Here is a 20725-nt window from a genome sequence, read left to right on the forward strand (position 1 = left end):
AAACTTATGGGACCACCTGAATCCCACGCAAGTCAGGTTGTCCGCAATCCGGCACTGTGCCCAAATCCGGATAACCAGGCGCAAGTGCGAGCAGGGGGGCCCATTAATCCTCAAACTAGAAATGATCTAGAGCAAGCGGTAGCACAGCCGTTTGTTGCTCAGTTAGAGCCTTTTGGAAATATAGGGATAATACAATAACAAGATACTACTTATTACCTATTCTGATTTTTTATACTATTTGGAAAATAGTAAGACAGATACATGGTATATTATGAATTATACCACACGAAGTAAAGAGTTACAAAAATACATCAGCTCCTGGACTAAAACAAAAGCGTACATCGCTTAGTTCTACTTCGTCCGGCTGATAATCCGAATGATGACAAACTTTAGCCTTGATTCAGCTTTGTAAGGCAAAGTGAAACCAAGACAAACAATGCAAATTTGTGGTAATGCAATAATCAGAGGTTTTTTAATACGCCAGAAAGGATTTAAGTTAATTATTTAATACCTACTTGCATTTACATACTAATGGCATATTTTTTATTTTTAAAGAAATCAATGAGGGAAAAGCGTTTGATTGAGGATATTACATCCAATTTTTTGATAAAACAAACTTCTCCAAAAGGATTTGAAGTTGAGTGATTAGAAACGGTTAATGTTTCTGTTTTTTTTTGAAACGGGCAAATACGTTCTACTTTCCATAACATGAAAACTAGAGCGTCTCATACTTACGGAGTTCAAACTTTTTAGTTTCAGGACCGGATTCCTGATTATTTTTACATGTCAATTAACTTTATGAAGTAAAACGTAACACTGCATGCAGAGTATACTTTGGATATAAGTATATTAAGCCTTAATGAACACATATTAACCTTTGTTCCTATTTTTATTTCATGTAAACGCACACATGAGAGTCAACAAGCCAGATCGAAATAATACCACACGTTGATCCTGCTCTGCTGAAGACATTTAATTTCTTCCACGACTGTTGACGTTGGTATACAACATAGTCCACACGCAATACCAACACGTCATTGGACTTTTACCCACGTCACATCCATCAATTTGATGCAAGTAATAAGGAATACGTAACATTATATTGGCATTCAGTTATGCGCAGTGAAAATCTTCATGGTAGGAGTGAACTATTCTCGGCTTAACAATAAGGTGCTCTGTGTTGCGCTATTAAACTATGTTAGATTTAAGAAATTATTTAAATGGAAGCGATATAAGGCAAATGGAGTAAAGTATTTTTACGCACATTCAATAATTGGTGTTTTCAAAGCCTAGATACTTCTTTCTTTAAAAATCTACTCCATTATCCTTTTCTGGGTTTATTAGTGTTAGTAAGTTATTTGTGTTAATCATAAGCAATACTATGCTTTAATCATAATGTACTTAGTAGTACCGTAACTTATCGATTGTTCTAATGGTCTTTATGTACGTCAATCTGAAATTTTGGTTTAATTGTATAAAACTGTTAAAAGTTAGATATTTTTTCGAGATGGTTGAGAGTATATAGTGTCCTTTGTTTTAAAACTGGGGACCAGTTTTTCTGGGGCGGAGGCATATGTCACGAATGGAAAATCCATTAATTCAAAAGATGGACTGATTGACTTAAAAACATAAGAATATTCGAGGATTGCGAAATATTAAGCGCACGAGGCAAGGTCGCACCATGATGCACCGAGTGTGTCATGCACCGGGTGCACTGTATCGGTGATGAGTCACCACCACCTGCTTTACAGAAATGTGAAAAACAAGCGACAATAACAAACTGCGTCAGCCGATCAATCGGGTATAAAATACGCCGATTTTAGCAGTATGGAAGAGTGTGAACCAATCGACGGTAGTGCGACCAGCTGAACCAGGAAGTCGAGATGTCGACTCTCCTGGGGCAAGAAGATCAAGTTAAGTAGTCCATTCTCCAAAATTGTTCCAACACGAAAGTGACCAAGCCAGCCGCCAGAAAAGCTAAGTCCTTAGCTTATGAATCTATGTAAGTACATTTGTTAAATTGTCAACTTTTAGTGTGTTTATGACCGTATTGTGCAGACCCATTTATGTATACTACATTTAATAGATTTAAGTGTTTAATAGAAAACTCAGTGTTTGATTCCATCCTTAAAACTGAGATCCCGGCACGACGTTAACGTCGTGAGTCAGTTTAATTAATGAATCCGAAAGGGCTCATAAATTAAACGTGACAATACTACACGTGTTAAATTTTTTTATAGCTTTATTCCCACCTTTAACAACCTTAAATTCACAAAACTTTTACAACATGGGTCTCACTGTCTCCCCCTTTCTAAAAAGACAGCCCGCACATTGATTGTCGTGTTGAGGTAGGTTTTTTCCCGTTTGTTAAACACCTGTTACGCATAAGTGGAGTAAGTTATTCTTGTAGCTCCTGAAGATGGCCATTTATATGTCCGAAACTAGTAGAGCAGGCCTTTGAAGGTCGTAATAAAGAATTGTGGAGACGACTGCGTGTCATTCCCTTCCTTTTGTACTTGTACAACTCCACTGAAAGAAAATGGACTACTACTTCTTTTTGAAAACTGCTGGTCGAGCAATCTTAGTCCGTGAGTTTAACCCTTTCCTTCCCAGTGATGCCATATGGCGTAGGTAACTAAATTTGTTAATATCAGGCAGATTTCTTTTCCCATTATTTGTTTTTTACTAAACCTACACTTTATCGTTACCAATAGATGGCACTAGAGTATCAAAACAAAAACGCAGGCATAACCTCTTTTTTTTATTACATGTTCAATTGTCAGTAGTTGTGCGCATAAATAATAGGCGGTTATTTTGTGAGTCTTTTTTGAAGAAACGTAAGTATATAGTTGTAATTTTTGCTTATTTACCTTTAGTTAGATCTAATCAAGAGCTCTATGCAATATTATGGTGATTTCCAAATTGTTACTGTCATTACACGACTTTGAACTTGATGATTCCATATGGAGTCATTGAGCGCCAAGGTTAAAATTTTGGTTAAAATCAATTACTGTTGCAGGTTTTTATTATGTCTGATTACGTTGGATTATCACCTACTGAGGCAAACAATTTGTTGCTTCTGATGGAAGGTGACGTTTCTGATGTAGATATGGACAGCGAAAATGAAGAAATCTTAGTTAGCAACAGTCAGGAATCCTATGAAGTGATGCAGAATCCTGTTCCGTCTCACATTAGAAGAATTTCTGTTGAAATTGAATCTCAAACAGAAAACTATGAAGACAAGGGGGAAACTGAAACAGAAGAACCTGAAGATCTAGAAGATCTGTTACCGCTATCGGAAATTAGAAATAAGTTGGTGAGAAAAAGGATTCCAAAATGGATAAAAAAAGATATAGATCCGACAAGTACGCGTTATGAAGAAAGCTTTACACCTATATCTGACGATGAAATAACGCCACTAAGTTATTTCAAAATGTTTATTGATGATGACATCATAAATAACATTGTGGAGCAAACAAATTTATATTCTGTACAGAAAAATTTCAGATCAGTAAATACTAACTATACTGAAATGTGTCAGTTTCTAGGCATTCACATTATGAGTGGAATTATTCAAATGCCTGCTTTTAGAATGTTCTGGGCGAATGCAACTCGTCTTCCTATCATTGCTGATGTTATGCCTAGAAATAGGTTTGAAAAACTCCGCGCTATGCTCCATTTCAACGACAATTCTGAAATGAAAACAAGGAATGAAGAGGGTTATGATAAACTATTCAAAGTTAGACCATTTGTAGATGCCATCCGTAAAAATTTCGGAAAAGTGCCAAATGGGGAGCATCAAGCAATTGATGAAATCATGATTCCTTTCAAAGGGCGTTCAAGTTTAAAGCAATATATAAAGAATAAACCACATAAGTGGGGAATTAAAATTTTTGCAAGAGCGGGAGCATGCGGTTTTGTTCATGATTTCGAGATCTACGTCGGAAAGGGTACTGTGACTAATCCTACAGACTTAGGCATAAGTGGTGACATTGTATTGCGATTATGTCAAAGTTTACCACATAACAAAAACCACAAGCTATTTATGGACAACTGGTTTACATCGTACCAATTGCTTAGTGACCTAAAAAGTCATGGTATTTTGGCATGTGGTACTGTACGTTTAGCGAGAATGAAATGCAACATTTTGAAAAACGAGAAGGAGTTGAAATCGGAAGGAAGAGGATCGTTTGACTACGCAACAGACCAAAATAAAAATATTATAGTTGCAAATTGGTATGACAATAAAACTGTACATATTGCTTCAAACTATACAGGAATTTATCCAATCGGTGTAGTCAAAAGATGGTCGACGACAGAAAAAAAATATATCGATGTAGATCGTCCAGATATAATAAAGGAATATAATTCCTATATGGGTGGCGTCGACTTGAATGACATGTTAGTGTCATTATACCGTATAAAACATGGTGTGAAGCGGTACTACCTTCGCATTATTTTCCATTTAATTGATGTAGCTATCGTAAATGCGTGGTTATTATATAGAAAGGACTGCAACTTGAGAGGCACGAAACATAAAAGTCTGATAGATTTTAGAGCTGATATCGGGAATGCTCTTCTTCAAAAAAATGTCTGTACTCTATTTAGAAAAAGGGGGAGGCCTACAAGCACTGAGAGTTCACCTGTGCGATCACCCACTTTGCTTACAGCCATGCAGAACAAGAAAAAAATCACCATGCCAACTCCAGTTGATGATGTTCGATATGACTCTTACGGTCATTTTCCAACTCATTTGGATCCAAAGCAGCGATGCAGGCAGTGCAAAACATCTTATTCCAGGCTTGGATGCGTTAAATGTAAAGTTGCTTTGTGCTTTACTAATACAAAAAACTGCTTTGTTGAATTTCACGTAAAAAAATAAAAATTAAATTAAGAACTGTTATTTGTATTTGTTTTTCCTATCTGCCCAATGACGCCATATGGAGTCATTGTTCAAAATCAATATTTCCGCTCCTTTTATAGAAATACAACATTTTACGGTAAAAATGAACATACCGGAGCACAAAAAGTAATACAAATATTTTTTTCTTTCAAATTCTGAAAAATTGGGCATGAAAGGGTTAAGAAGAATCTACTGGCGAGGAAGCTTACTCAACTGGACATCTGGTTCAATGGTGAATGCCTGAGGAGGAATCTGAGGCCTAGGTACATCTCACTACGGTGCAACTCCAAGTCTGCATCATCAAGGAGGGCGATCCAACTAGCCACAAGGGTCTGGATCAAGGATGAAGTCAAGAGGTTATATTTTAGACTTAGTAATACTGACCTAAAGCTTAAGTGCCTATATTTCAAACTAACCAGCATTCTGCACCCTGCTGAATTTGATTCACTGCACCAATCTTTGTTACAATTTGTGTGTGACATGGGGGACAATAAGTTTGAGGTTTTACAGCGTAAACTATCAAGGCTGAACCCCCTACCAGTGCCAACACTTAGCTACACCAATCAGCCCACCTCCAACATAACCCATAATGCAACCTTTACATCTCCTTCTACCACAAACCTAGCTTCCTGTAACCTTCCACACAGTCCGACAGTTGAGGCCACCTTTGATAACAACATTTTTATTGGTAATTTTGGCGTAAAGCCTCCTCAAAGTTCAGCTTTTTCTTTTCACCCTCGAACTCTAAACCTGTCAAACTGTGTTCTATCCCAAAACGATTTAAGTATTTTGAATTTAGGTCTTAAATATAATTTCACCTTTCAACCTAAAGTCAATGATTTACAAGTTTTTTCTGCCCATTTGGAAAACGTAATTTCTAGATGTCTCCCTGAAGGTTCACAAGGTGCAGTTCGATCTGCTTGCACCGTCCATCTCAATAGGTTTCACGCCGGAAATCTCTCATCAGTGCATCCTGCCTGGTGCAAAGCGGAGAACAGGAACTTGTCCACACTGAAGAAAAAAGTCAAAGACAACGACTTGATGGTAACAAAAGCCGACAAGGGCAATTGCGTGGTAGTTCTTGACAGAACTCAGTATGTGGACAAGGTCCTGGACTTCCTAAGTTCGGACTCATTTGAAATTCTAAACACATCCCCTCTGGACAAATTCCTGGTGAGATTTAAGTCAATTATTAATAGAGTCCAGAGTACACTAACACCACTGGGCTTTAACAAATACAAAATCATACCTATCAACCCATCTGTTCCCAAACTCTATGGTCTTCCCAAAATCCACAAACCCAACATCCCCATCAGACCAGTAGTTTCCTTTTGCGGCTCTCCCTGCCACCACCTCTCTGGTTGGTTAAATGATATTATCCTTAAAACAACCGGATTTAAAAGTAAATACTCAATAAAAAATTCATTTGAGCTTTGCTCACAACTTAAAGACCTAACCATTCCTGATACTGCAATCATGGTCTCCTTTGATGTTTCCAACCTCTTTCCTAGCATCCCACCCCTTGATTGTTTAAATTTTGTCCGAGATCTGCTGTCTGCTTCCGAAAGTCTGGACCCTTTCCAGGTGGAAGACTTACTAGCCTTGTTGGCTCTGGTACTGGATCAAAACTTTTTCCAGTTCAACAACACCTTTTATTCACAGTCCGGGGGCCTGGCTATGGGTTCTTGCCTTTCCCCTCTACTAGCAGAAATTTTTATGTCCAACATTGAACATTCCCTAGAATCCTACCCCTCCTTCAATAAAATACTCTTTTTCAAAAGATATGTGGATGACATTTTTTGTATTTTTGACGGGTCCCCTAATGAACTTCAACAACTATTCATATTTCTTAACAATTTACACCATTCAATCTCATTCACCATGGAATTAGAGTCATCCCATAAACTACCTTTCCTTGATATCTTGCTTTACAGGTCTTATAATCACATTGAGTTCTCCATTTATCACAAACCCACCAGTACAGACTGCATTATCCCCTTCCAATCCAATCATCCTCTAAATCAGAAGGTTGCCTCCCTAAACTGTTTCTTTAACCGCCTATTTAACATTCCAATGTCTGAAACAAATTTTAAATTAGAACTTTCTTGGATTAAAACAGTTGCAACCAATAATAAATTTCCCAATACATTAATCAATAAAATTTATTTTAACCACTTTAAAAAATTTGTCAATAAGAAATTAATACACAGAGACACATCTGAAGATACAAAATTCTTTTCAATCCCCTTTCTAGGCCCTCTCTCACTTCAGATGAAAAATATTTTCAGGTCTAACAACATAAATATTTGCTTCAAAGTTTCCCACACCTCCAGACATTTCCTTTTTAACTCCAAAGATCTTACTCCTCAACTGCATAAATCAGGCGTTTACCAACTGTCCGGTTGCACTCCCGGATGCAATGCTCTCTATGTTGGTCAGACGGGCAGGAGGTTCTCCACTCGTATTCACGAGCACACTCGGGAGTTCTTGAAGTTCACTAACAACCCTAACCTAAACACTACCTATATGAAATCTAATTTTTCTCGGCATCTTCGTCTAAATGGCCACACCTTCAATACTGAACAGGGTTTCAAGATTCTGCACGTGTGTGCTAAGGGCAGCCTCCTCAACCACCTCGAGGTGCTTGAGATCAACAAGGCCTCTGATGATGGTGGGCACACCTGCCTGAATGATCAGCTTAACCATCCATCAACTTCCTTTTTTAAGTCCCTCACCTTTTAATGCTTCCTAATTCCTTGTAAACACTCCCAGCACCCCATCTTTCAACATCCCCTCCTTCACTAGCGTGTTGATCGGTGTTTGCACTTTCTACGGGGTTTAAAATCTTATTTGAGCCCTTGGCTACCCCCTTTTTGCTCATTGCGTTGTCCGCCCGCCACATGTTTGTTGGTTGGTGCATTGTTTATTTTATTTTTCCGTCTAATTTTAACTTTACATCTTGTTGTACAAATGGTTGCAGCTTTAACCTTTTACTGTTAATCTTTGATTGATTTGTGGGTTGCAGAACTACCCACCTGTTGTCACCTAGGTTATTGATTTTATTGTAATCCCCTCTTAAACGTTCCCCCTGCCTTTGTATTAACGGCTTATCACTGCGGTTTTTTCAAAGTTTTTTAAAAATCACCATTTTGTTTCCTGTTCGATCGCCTCTGCCGTGGATGGTGGATTGGTTTTACATTTATCTTTTTCACCCTAGGGTCTAACCCAGCCCTTAAAATGGGTCTAATTTTAAGTATTTTTGTTTAAATAGGATGTAGTGTCAGTTTTTTCTTTTTTTTCTCCATTCAGGTAATTATTAAATTTTTTAAAACCCTTTTAATTTATACTACACGTGTTAAATTTTTTTATAGCTTTATTCCCACCTTTAACAACCTTAAATTCACAAAACTTTTACAACATGGGTCTCACTGTCTCCCCCTTTCTAAAAAGACAGCCCGCACATTGATTGTCGTGTTGAGGTAGGTTTTTTCCCGTTTGTTAAACACCTGTTACGCATAAGTGGAGTAAGTTATTCTTGTAGCTCCTGAAGATGGCCATTTATATGTCCGAAACTAGTAGAGCAGGCCTTTGAAGGTCGTAATAAAGAATTGTGGAGACGACTGCGTGTCATTCCCTTCCTTTTGTACTTGTACAACTCCACTGAAAGAAAATGGACTACTACTTCTTTTTGAACACCGTGAAATAAATTATTGTGGACGAAAATATCGGCTAGAAAACTCACCCCCTACGCTAACGCACACAAATCAATATTCATCTCGCGATAAATCCCAATGATGGTGGCTAAATTCGCGGATAAAAAAAAGATTTGGTAGCGACTTGCGAGAGCACTAAATAAATCCGGCCGGCACTTCAAGCTGACACAATGGAAGAGAACTCACCGGATGAACGGGTCAAAATTGAATCTCGGACATATGACAGACCGACGCCCAGATGAAGATCGCGACATTGACAATTAAAGTAGAGATGGGCCGAGCAGGTATATGAAATTTGGCAATTAGCCATAACAGCGTAGTGACAAAAATAAACCGTTACAAGCTTACACATTTGCGATTGAATTTAGATGACAAGATTTTCACACGGTGCACCGTAAATGAATTAAAGGAAGTAGGGCATAAAATACTTTCAAAAGTTAAAATTGTTTTATGTAAAGAAAGAAAATTAATCATAGACAATGACGAGAAACTTAATTTAATCAAACAATTTCATGATGATCCTATGTTAAGTGGACATTGTGGCCAGAAAAGATTATTGAAAAAATTAAGGTCATTTTATCTCTGGAAAAATATGTCACGTGACATCGCTAAATATGTTAAGCAGTGTCATAAGTGTCAGGTAAATAAAGCAGCCGTTAAACACATAGAACCTTTAACTTCGACTCCAACTCCTCAAAAAGCTTTTGACATTGTCTGTATAGATACAATAGGACCACTTCAAAAATCAAATCACAATAACTGTTATGCAGTGACGCTTCAATGTGAACTAACTAAAATGTTAAATACGCCGCATAAAACTAGCACTGCGTATCACAGTCAGTCCATAGGTGGATGCGAGAGAAACCATAGAGTTCTTAATGAATTTATGCGAATGTACATTGATCAAGCTCATACAGATTGGGATATATGGACAAATTACTACACTTTTTGTTATAATACGACTCCTAGTATTTATCATAATTACACACCTTTCCAGCTGGTATTTGGTAAAAGAGCAGACCTACCTGAAATATTTAATGGTTCTCGTGTAGATCCTTTATACAATTTAGAATCGTATGATCAAGAATTTCGGTTTCGGTTGCAGTTAGCGCAAAATAAAGCTCGAGACTTTCTTGAAAAAACCAAACAAAAGCGTAAGTTGTATTATGATCAGCAAACTAGTCAACTACAAATAAGCCCGGGAAATTTTGTGCTTATAACCAACGAAGATCGTCAAAAACTAGATTCTTGGTTTGATGGTCCGTTTGAAGTCATATTAATTGAAGGTCCAAATTGCATTGTTAAAGACAATAACAACAAGCAGATCGTGGTGCATCGTTGGTATTATTGTTAGCTCTTGTATCAGTAAAATTAGTATAGATTTAGGTTTAGGGTTATTCAATCCTAAAATTTACATTCGGGGGTTACGTTATGGAAGTTATTTATGGAAGTGCTGATGCATATTCTCCATTATACATATAAATTTATTTAACAAAGCAGTTTACTGTTTAAAACACATAAATTATACGCAAATTTAGATAGAAATATATTTAGGTTAGGTTAAGTTAAAGTACCACTGACTATACTTTATGTTATTGCTATAGTCGGAAAAGTAGTAGGTACAGAGAAAATTTTGTCGTAAAAGTAACTATATTTTGAGAGTGTATAGCTTTAAGTACTAAAGATTGCAAATTTGTAATTAAATTAACTTAAAACAGTTTTAATTAACTTGGCATCAGTAACCTTTTTTTTAGTAAAGTGCCCTTTGCAAGTGGCCATAGCAAAGGTCATTCTCTAGGAAAAGGAGGTGTAACATAGTTAGTTGAAGTTGTAACAGTTCATTGACATGCATAGCTAAGTATTATTATTAATCGTATTGCATCAATCGGTTCGCTATTATAAGTATTTTATGTATACACAGCAACCTATATTATATTGTATGAGTAGGCATAATAGAGTACGATGCTACCCAGAAGCTAGTAGTGGATACAAGAGTGTAATGCATAAATATAATTGATTTAAGGTTGATTCTCACTATACGTTCCATTTCCGTTCCGTAAGACTTCCTTTCCTTTTACATAAAATATTATTAAATGTAAAGTAAATGTGTGTATACACATCTTCCGTTCCATATACATTCCTTTTCCAGTCCTTCACGTTGAATATCATTCGAAACGTATTTTTACCGGACAGGCTGATACGTGCAGGAAACGGTATCGGTAGTGTGAACATAAATGCGTGCCAGTTCGATACAATTTGTTATAAAGGAGTGATTTAAATATGAATGACGAGAAGCTGATTGAACTTGTTAGGCAAAATACGGCCCTTTATGATTTTGAAAATAGTAAATATAGTGACAATAACTGTAAAGACAAGATCTGGTCAGCAATAGCAAAAGAACTAAATGTTGCATTGGGTAAGTACAAAAGTATTTAGACATACAGTGCACTCGGGTATTTGTGACATAGGGCTAAATGTGACACCCCCTTAAAATTTAAACTTCCCGCGTTCAAAATGACGTCCAACGCAAGTATGTTAGTCGTCCGTTAGCGGCCAGTCGTTCACCAAATTTCTGGGCGCCAGCACGTACCACCGTTAATCAGGTAAGCGATTGAAATTTTGTTACAAAAAAGCACATTGTTATCGATGTTTTTTAAATATCAGTTTTTACTAGTTGTAATTTATAAGCTTCCGGTTCAATACTTGTTTACTAATGCATATTGGTAGAGATATTTATGCAAGTTTTTGTAACCTCTTGGTTTATTTACTTTTTGCAAATCTTATGGGTGTTCTACTCCAATTTCGGAAAAGGAGTGTAATTGTGATTTGGAACGCAGGGTATTTGTGACACCTAGTACATGGTGTTAAATTTTGTTTCAGTTTAAAATGCCAAGAAATTACTCAGAACACAACCTTAATAGAGCAGTAGAAGACATTCGGAATGGGAACCTCTCCACTAAAAGGGCCTCTCGGTTGTACGGTATACCCCGCAGCACTTTGATTTCTCGTACAAAAGGTTGGAAAAATCGGCCTTGCGCTAGTCAAAGTACACCCGGCAGGAGATTGGATCTTCCTCTAATAATAGAATGCAGCAAACATCAAGACATTAAGCCGTTGGGGCTTTGGTATGAGCCGGAAGGAAATTTTGAATTTAGTTGGAACCTATGTTACCGAAAATCATATTGAAACAAGATTTAAAAATAACATTCCTGGGAAGGATTGGTTTACCGCCTTCTGTAAGAGGCATAACTTATCGTGCACAAAACCCATAAAAAGACAAAGCGTTAGAACAGAGCAAACCAAACCAGAAGTGATTTATGGTTTTTTTGATTTGTATGAAAAAACTGTAGATGATTTTGGTCTCCGTGATAAACCATCCCAAATATTTAATCTGGCTGAGACATCCCTCTGTCATGACCCCAGTAATACTAAAGTAGTTGCCGAAAAGAACAAAGCTGTCTTTAGGCATACTCAAGGTACAGGACGAACAAACACATCAATACTGTTTGTTGTGTCTGCAAATGGGGACAAACTGCCCCCCTTCATTCTATACAAGGCGAAGCATTTATGGGATATATGGATGCCAGAAAATGCATTTCCTAATACAGGATATGCGGCAACAGCAAGCGGGTGGATGACAGCCGATTCTTTTTATTCTTGGTTCAAGAATAGCTTTTTGAATAATTGCCCAAATGAAAGACCTTTGCTTCTAATTTTTGATGGACATGTGTCTCATATTTCAGATAAGTTAATTAGGCTAGCTTTACAAGAAAATGTATCGCTGTTAAAGTTACCTGCACATACGACTCATATTTTGCAGCCCTTGGATGCCCTGCCATTTGGAATTTTAAAGAAAACATGGGATGAGAAGCTTACAATATGGCAAAGAGAAAATTACGGAACGTCCTTAAGCAAAGCAAAATTTGCTGTTACGATTGGAGAAATATGGGCTATTTTCCGACAGCTTTAATAAAACGGGCCTTTCAAATCACTGGACTCTACGACGATAGAACAAACCATAAAATAAATAGAGCTGCCATTAAAGAGGATATATTTAATGCTCAAGAATTAGCAGCGTACAAGGGCAGCAAGCAAATCCAGCCAAATCCTGAAAACGAGGAAGAAAAAACATTCGGAAAAAGACCACATACCTGCCGTTCAAATTTCACCAACTACGCTCGATGATGTAGATCTTCCATCCACTTCGGGACTTAATGTGCCAACAGCAGTAGAGAAAGATAGCGAACCCCCCAAACATGAAAGAACATCATTTGAGACTCTACTTTTACAGAAAATATCATGTTCAAAGAAAACCCCGAACAAAAGAAAATCGGAAATTCAAATTTTGGAGACGTTTTAACCAGAGAAGATTACCTCGAAAACTTGAATAAAACAAAACAGAAATGTGACAAGAAAGCCAAGAAAAATGTGAAGCGTCAAGACGATTCCAGTAGCAGTTCTTCAGATATCTCCATTCACTCTGAGGGCGATGAGTACCAAGAAGTGGAGACCCTTCAAGACTTAGTTGAGCTAGAATCAACAAGTGCAATGATCGACGAACCAGAAGACATTTTTCATATGACACCAGGTGCATGGGTACTAGCAACATATGCCACTAAAAAAGTTGTCAAGCGCTATGTGGGTCAAATACTCAAGATCAACCAAGACGATTCCCTTGAAATAAAATTTGCCAGACGAAAGAAAGATTATTTCATTTGGCCGGAAGTAGAAGATATTGATACCAAAACAGCGGACCAAATATACCAAGTCCTTCCTACACCTACCACTGGTCGAAGAGGAGAAATAAGGTTTCCAATACAATTTAGTGGCCTCAATGTTCAATAAGATGTTTTACAATATGTTTTGCGTTAATTTCCTACGTTTAATAATGAATGGATGTTATTTGGTTTGTTTTTTGTGGAAATATATATTTTTTCAGTATATGTTTGCGACGTAGTCTAATTGTGACATTCTTTAGAAATGTTTCTAAACCCATCCTAAAACATAATGTGGCTAATTGTGACTGAAATATAGTCACAACTAGCTTCAATTTAAGTAAAGGAGATGGTCTGCGGAGGTGTCACAATTAAACCATTAGGATGTCACAATTAAACTTTTGGACGTTAAATGTGACACTCCAAATGATTTTTAAAAAACACATGTTACATTAATTTTTTAATGAACAGAACTGAAATTTTCAGTTAGGGGGTAGCGCAGATCCCCTATTAATGGGATAATCCAATACAACAGCAAAGACACAACAAAACGTATGCTCAAATGCGTATTAAACGGGACTTGACGAAACCGGTGTCACAAATACCCGAGTGCACTGTATATAAATATTTATTTATTTCATTCGAGGAATATTGTGATACAAAAAAGTACCTATAAAATTAATATGTTATAATAATACAGGCTAAACTTTTTAAACTGCATCCATTTGCCAGTCAACAGCTCCTATTGGAGAATTGAAATAATCTTTGTAAATATCTCTAACTTGAAATGCAGTAGCTGTAGCATTTCCTCCTTGTTGCGGTAAAGTTCCGAGGGCAGAGTTTGTATCTGTGATAAAATTTTCTGAACGAATGGTAAAATCTTTGATAAAATTATGCAATATACAAGTTGTTAGGACAATCTTATCTGCATATTCTGGCGAGGATTTTAATCTCCGATTATAAAATTGAAACTTTTGACTTAGAATACCGAATGAATTTTCAGAACATCTTCGAGCACGTGATAGTCTAAAAAGATTTTTCTCAAAAAATTTTTTTTGTTATGTCGTCTCGTTGTTGATTTGAAGAAAAGGGTCTTAATAAATTTGCTTTTAGGGGAAAAGCCTCATCACCCACTATAACAAAAGGCGCCTCCTGGTTGGTACCCGGAAGTACTGTTGGATTAGGAATATTTAAGGCACTTCTTTGTAAAGCTTTTCCTAAATTTGAATGCGCAAAAATGCCGCCATTGCTATTTTTTCCATATGATCCTACGTCAACAATAATGAAATTATATTGCGCATCTACAAGCGCTAAGAGTACGATCGAGAAAGTCTTTTTGTAATTAAAAAATTGAGAGCCAGAATTAGCTGGAGCTGTTATCACCACATGTTTCCCGTCTAGAGCTCCCAAGCAATTAGGAAAATTCCAAATGTTTTCAAAATCTTTGGCAATTCTTCTCCAGTCTTCCTCTGTGGGTGGCGGCATTGTCTTTCCTAACATTTTGTCAATAATTGCATCACAAACTTCTTTGACAATAGCACATACTGTTGAATGACCCAGTCTGTAGCTAAAAGCTATTGTGCGGAAAGAATCACCTGTTGCCAAAAACCTGGAAAGAAAAAGGATAAATGCAGATTTTTATTGTACCTGTTTTTTGTAGGTCTGATTTCTATACGAAGAAATGTTCAACGTTTGTTAAAATAGACATTTACATATATATCAAATTGGCAATTATTCCTATACCTATTTCATATTTTTTTCATTACAGGTTCAACATGCAAAAGTAGATGGAATCAGCTAAGGGACCAGTGGCGAAAAAATAAAAAAAATCATGTAACGAAATCGGGACAAGCCAATAAGCCAGTAAGGAAGTGGCGATATGAAGAGCAAATGTCTTTTTTAGAACCATTTGTGCGCCAAATGGAAACAATTGGCAATCTTAACGACACTAATGATATAGAGGAAGATGAATCTGAGACACAAGAGAATTCCGCTGTTACTGAGACCCAAGAAAATACCAGGGTTACTGAAAGTGATGGAAACACATCAGAAGCTGCAAGGATACCTGCTACTGCTACCGAATTTACACCTACTCGAAAAAAACAGCGATTTTCTTCAAATGTAAAACAATTATCGAAACTAAAAAAAGATGAACCTGCTTCTCCACAATTAATGAATTACCTTATTGAGAAGCAACAAAGAGAAGAAGCTAGTCGCTCTGCAGCAAAAGATCCAACAGATTTCTTTTGTGAAAGTATTGCTGAAAAAATTAAGCGATTCACGCCATATTATCGAAATATCGCTGAAAGTAGAATATTTACTTTAGTGCAAGAACTGGAATTAGAACAGCTTTTACAAACGCAGGATCGGCCACAAGAACATTCCAAACAGCAATATCCTAATAACAGCAATTATGCTTTCCCAAATGTCGTTCCTTCTAATCAACTTAGATATGTGAGTTCGCCGTCGCCCTCTCCTGCTTCTTCAGTTTCCACAGCTGCATCATACCTAGCAACATTTTCGTATAATGATGGACATTGTGACAACAATTAAGTTCTCATGTTTAAGACTACGGTTTGTTTGTTCGTATATTTCATAAAAATAAACTACTTACCTTAAACAGACGCACAGTTTATGTTTCGCTGATATTGATTCCCTAAATTTGGTATTTTTTTTCTTTATTACAGGTTCGATGTTGGATAGTAAGTCGTAAAACTTGTATTTTGACATGCGCAAATACTGGAAAAACTTGGTGTCATCATCTAGGAGTTCTTTATATAACGTAATATATTCTCCTTCAATATTTCTTTATTTTAACAGGTCATGTACCCAAAATCGTCGTTTTGTTTTTTTCGATTGAGCTTCTTCATCCAATATAATAGCCGCTATAATTAAGTTTTCTTCAGACCACATTTTAAGCTAATTTCTATATCAACATAATCACACACTATTAAGTTACATCAGTAACTGACTTCTACGGACGGAAAAGTGTGCATACGACCGAATTTACTGGAACGTCGATGTAATGGTTACTGAACGGAAATGGAACGTATAGTGAGAATCAACCTTTAGGCGCTTTGTCAGCAGTGCCACTGAGTTGCACAGACATGTTTGGTTTTTTATTCTAAGTCTAGGATAATTTCGGCATTTTAGTCGTTGTTTTTGAGGGGTTATGTTGGTTGTTTAATTCGGTGAAAACGTGAGATCTTTAAGAGCCGTATGACACCAGACTTATTTTAGTACTGAACTTAGTACAATTGTTGCGCGCGCAGATTCAACCGCATTTTTGACTAATAAATAGAACAAGTTCTATTTTATTGGAAGAAAACTTCCTGAATTGGCGCGAAAGTATGAAGTTTAAGGTTAGTGCGCGTTGGTTATGTGTTATTTAGTTATTTCTATCCCCGGTGTCATTTTGTTTGTGATATTTATTATTGAGTTGTTTTGAAGTCGTTTTTTCATACCTCTGTGCTAAAATATGTCGTGGTCTAAGAATCAAGTCCAACAGCTAATTGACTTGTATCAAAAACATGCATGTTTGTATGCCGTGAAAGACAAACACTACAAAAACAAGCATGCCCGAACAGAAACACTTTCAACTATTTGCACGGAAATGTGCAAAATTCGTCCAGAGACCACCATAGTGGAAATTAAAAACAAATTCAACAACCTGAGGACCAATTTTCTTTGCCAATATAGGAAATACATCAATGGTTTTCATAGTGGCATGGCTGGAGATGAGGTATGTACATATATGAGTATATTGATAATAAAGGGTTATCCATTTCGTGGTCCGGATTTCACAGCCCTGTTTCAATTACATATGTCAAACAGAACTGTCATCCGAGGCATCATATTTTTAGTTGAAGGTTTGCCATTTAACAATATGGATCGTTTGTCTACTGCAGAACGTGTTAAAATTGTGAAAACTTACTACAAAAATAGTGATTCAGTAGTAAGTACGTTTCGTGCATTACGTGCAGTTATGGTCGACATAATCGTCCATCTGAGCGTACAATTGGAAAGACAGTGAAAAAATTCGAAGAGACTGGATCTGTTACTGATGTCTTAAGGCCTATACATCATCGAAATGCACGCTCGACGGAAAATATTGCCGCTGTAAGTGAAAGTGTTGAAGAAGACCCGAATTTATCCATTCCTCGGCGTGCGCAACATTTGGGCCTGTCTTACGGCACGCTATGGCGTATTTTGCATTTGGATTTGCATCTCCATCTTTATAAGGTTCAGTTGACACAAGAACTGAAGCCCGCTGACCATGGAATGCGTAGAACATATGCCGATTGGGTGCTTGAACAACAACGTTTGGATGACGATTTTTCTTCGCATCGAATTTTCTTCAGCGACGAAGCACATTTTTCACTCGGTGGCTATGTAAACAAGCAAAATTGTCGCATATGGGGCAGTGAAAATCCTCATGTAACTGTTGAGAGACCATTACATCCACAAAAAGTCACTGTTTGGTGCGCCATTTGGTCTGGAGGAGTGATAGGCCCGTACTTCTTTGAAAATGAAGAAGGCGTCACTCAAACTGTCAATTCTCATCGCTACAGCCAAATGATTGCCGATTTTTTTTGGCCTGAAATTAATGATATGGATTTGGAAGAGATGTGGTTCCAGCAAGACGGTGCAACAAGCCACACAACACGACCAGTTTTGGCTTTATTGCAAGAAAAATTCGAAGAACGTGTAATTTCTCGTTTCGGTGATGCCAATTGGCCACCAAGGTCGTGCGATTTATCGCCTTTGGATTTTTTTTATGGGGTTATGCGAAGGATCGTGTTTATGCCGACAATCCCCAAACTATTGAAGCTCTGAAAACCAACATACGTCAAGTTATGGGTGAGATATTGCCTGAAATGTGCCGGCGAGTCGTGGAAAATTACCTCACAAGGATCGAGTCCTGTAAGAAGTCACGTGGAGGACATTTAAATGATGTTGTATTCCATACATAATGGCAAGGTCTAAGCATTATATTGAAATCAAAATTTGATCAAAATTCTAAATGGAAGTGTGTTTTATTTACGTTTACTTTCGGAACCACAAAATGGATAACCCTTTATATCATATAACATTACAAGTATTAAGATAAGAAACAATCATCATTTTTGCTTTCAGGCTGGCGAACAGCATCCTGGTATGTTGCAGTATCGGATTGCAAGATAAGATTGTTCTCCGAAAGTTAAATGACAATATCGGCCTAATTCCTATAAAATTAGGGAATGCCAAGATGCTTGATTATAGATTTACTTTAATTCATTATTATGACCTTAATCCAATAATTATGGAAATCAATAAGTTGCATTTGAAAGGTCAGAATATTACCAATATATTAACAACTCACACTGAGTATTTAGATGACAATGCAATTCATCTTCAAATACTAGGAATATCGCAAACCAGGGTAGAAAACAAAATAAAAGAAATCGTTCCTCAGTCGCAACGAATTAAACGAGGACTAGTAAATATGCTAGGATCAGTCTTTAAAGCAGTAACTGGGAACCTAGATGCCCCAGATGGCGAACGATACGGTCAAATTATTAAGCAAATTCAATCGAATCAAAATCAATTAGCGGAAAATGCATTTAAGCAAAATTCAATATCGTTGCAAATAATTTCAAAGTTCAATAAAACCGTTGAACAAGTTGGCAAACACGAAAAATTGTTGGAATCAAAAATTAAATTAATATCTTATATTATGCAGAAAACTACTTTTAAAGAGAACTCAATCTATATAAAAAATGTCTTAAGTGAAATTATCAAACTTTATACATATATCGATTCTCTACTTCAAGATGTTGAAAACTCAATAACATTCTGCAAGCTCAAAACTATCCACCCGAGCATAATAAAAACTGAAGACCTCTTCTTAGAATTAAAAAGTTTAGAGAAACGTGTAGGTACAGAGCAAATGCCTATAAAACCTGAATTGGATAATATTCACTTATATGAAGATATCATAGATATAGAGTGTTTTATTCACAATAATAAAATAACATATTTGCTACATATTCCAATTACCCGTAAACAACAATTCGAATTGTATCATTTATATTCAACACCAATTTTGAAGGAAAGTCGGTTCAAGGCAATTTTACCGCGGAATAAATTTCTAATAAAATCGAAATTGCACTTTGCATATCAAACTCAAGGCTGTCAAAAGATCTCGTCACAACAATACTTCTGTAATAGTAAAGACTTGACAGAAATAGACGAGAAGAATTGTCCCTGCGCGGTGTGCCTGTTGTCCCAAATTAGAGAATTTTCTGGTTGTCAACCCATCGAAATCCAGATCGAAGAACCAATTGTTAGTCAACTCTCTAATTCACACCAGTGGTTGATCGTCAGTCGAAAGAAACAAAAGGTCAAATTGCAATGTCCAACACAGATTGAAGCATTGAACCTTTTTGGTACCTACATTGTTGACATTCCTAGAGGCTGCGAATTCTCAATAAATGATCAATTCATCGTCACGGACGAAAACACCTCAAATGCCAGCATGTCGATACTGTTTCCGGATTTTGGTGAATTACCCAATTTGATGTCTTCTTTAAAACTAGACTTTAAGATGAACGCCCTGAAATTGGATGGACTACAGGAGCTTCGAACAATCGGAGTTTCCAAAAATCCTTCAGTTTGGACCATCTTAATTTATGGCTTTCTAATGTCAACAATTGCATATTTCTGCTATAGAAAATTTGGTCAAACCCTGTGCCATAGAAGACCAACGAATGCTACTCCTGAGGAACCGCCTATTCAACTTCCCAGTACCATACAGTTGAATCTAAGGGATGGAGGAGTTATGTGACGGTCCTGTACGAGTTCCGCTGAATAAGCCAGATGCTGACAATGCAGTTATATTGAATAAAACCATTTTTATGTTAATTATTAAGGGACTTCATTTTTAGCTCTAAGACTAGTTAGATGTTAGATTAACCACGATAAACGTAATTAGTAAATTTTAGTTGTTTTTAAAAACAGCCTTGCCATATCGAAATAGTTAACTCGCACGAGGCAAGGTCGCACCAGGATGCACCTAGTGTATCTTCCATTATGTTCTTGAGATAAGATCTATAAATTTAATTATGAATATTTGCATTGAATGTCATGAAGGTTTTGTTGATGAGTTTTACAAAAAAGTTGCTTATCACTACAAGGGAGTGTCTTTTTTGCTAGTGCATGAACATGACTTTTTTCATATGAATTGCGATGTGTGTTGTAAAGCTACAAACGCTTATAATTTAAATTTTTCTTGTTATTAGGAGAAGATGTCAATTATGCAATGAACTAAACGAAGAATTTGATGTAATGATAGCATCAATCTTTCAAAGCAAAATATATTGCATCCAAACATAATTACCCCAAGGCACGCACTT

General features: G+C 36.7%; 2 protein-coding genes and 2 long non-coding RNA genes across 4 annotated transcripts in view; 3 read left to right on the plus strand and 1 right to left on the minus strand.

Annotated features, from left to right (window-relative positions):
• LOC145737209 (uncharacterized) overlaps positions 1 to 20725 on the plus strand; it is a 222167-nt gene that overhangs the window by 98782 nt on the left and 102660 nt on the right. The window lies entirely within an intron of this gene.
• Positions 7329 to 8091, minus strand: LOC145737095 (uncharacterized). Its single transcript, XM_081991688.1, has 2 exons — positions 7639 to 8091; positions 7329 to 7588 (listed from the first exon to the last, which is right to left on the minus strand). The coding sequence occupies exons 1-2, from the start codon at positions 7821 to 7823 to the stop codon at positions 7426 to 7428; spliced, it is 348 nt and encodes a 115-aa protein (XP_081847814.1). The 5' UTR covers positions 7824 to 8091; the 3' UTR covers positions 7329 to 7425.
• Positions 8074 to 8556, plus strand: LOC145737096 (uncharacterized). The gene is made up of 3 exons (XR_014180226.1): positions 8074 to 8212; positions 8275 to 8382; positions 8445 to 8556. It is a non-coding gene; the product is annotated as an uncharacterized LOC145737096 (long non-coding RNA).
• LOC145737286 (uncharacterized) lies at positions 10607 to 16209 on the plus strand. Its single transcript, XM_081991921.1, has 3 exons — positions 10607 to 11032; positions 12908 to 13204; positions 15100 to 16209. Exons 1-3 carry the CDS (start codon positions 10897 to 10899, stop codon positions 15882 to 15884), a joined length of 1218 nt encoding a protein of 405 aa, XP_081848047.1. The 5' UTR covers positions 10607 to 10896; the 3' UTR covers positions 15885 to 16209.

This window comes from Ips typographus, linkage group LG13 (genome assembly GCF_016097725.1).
Source record: "Ips typographus isolate SLU linkage group LG13, UJ_Ityp_2.0, whole genome shotgun sequence".
Taxonomy (NCBI): Eukaryota; Metazoa; Arthropoda; class Insecta; order Coleoptera; family Curculionidae; genus Ips; species Ips typographus.

Bases quoted from the DNA above. Each gene is read 5' to 3' on its own strand.
- LOC145737095 (XM_081991688.1), bottom strand. From the start codon at position 7,823: ATGCACCAACCAACAAACATGTGGCGGGCGGACAACGCAATGAGCAAA. The intron at 7,589-7,638 runs GTGAGGGACTTA...CTGATCATTCAG, and splicing joins GAATTAGGAAGCATTAAAAG to GCAGGTGTGCCCACCATCAT.
- LOC145737286 (XM_081991921.1), top strand. From the start codon at position 10,897: ATGAATGACGAGAAGCTGATTGAACTTGTTAGGCAAAATACGGCCCTT. The intron at 11,033-12,907 runs GTAAGTACAAAA...CTACTTTTACAG, and splicing joins AGAACTAAATGTTGCATTGG to AAAATATCATGTTCAAAGAA. The intron at 13,205-15,099 runs GTGCATGGGTAC...TTTTCATTACAG, and splicing joins CATTTTTCATATGACACCAG to GTTCAACATGCAAAAGTAGA.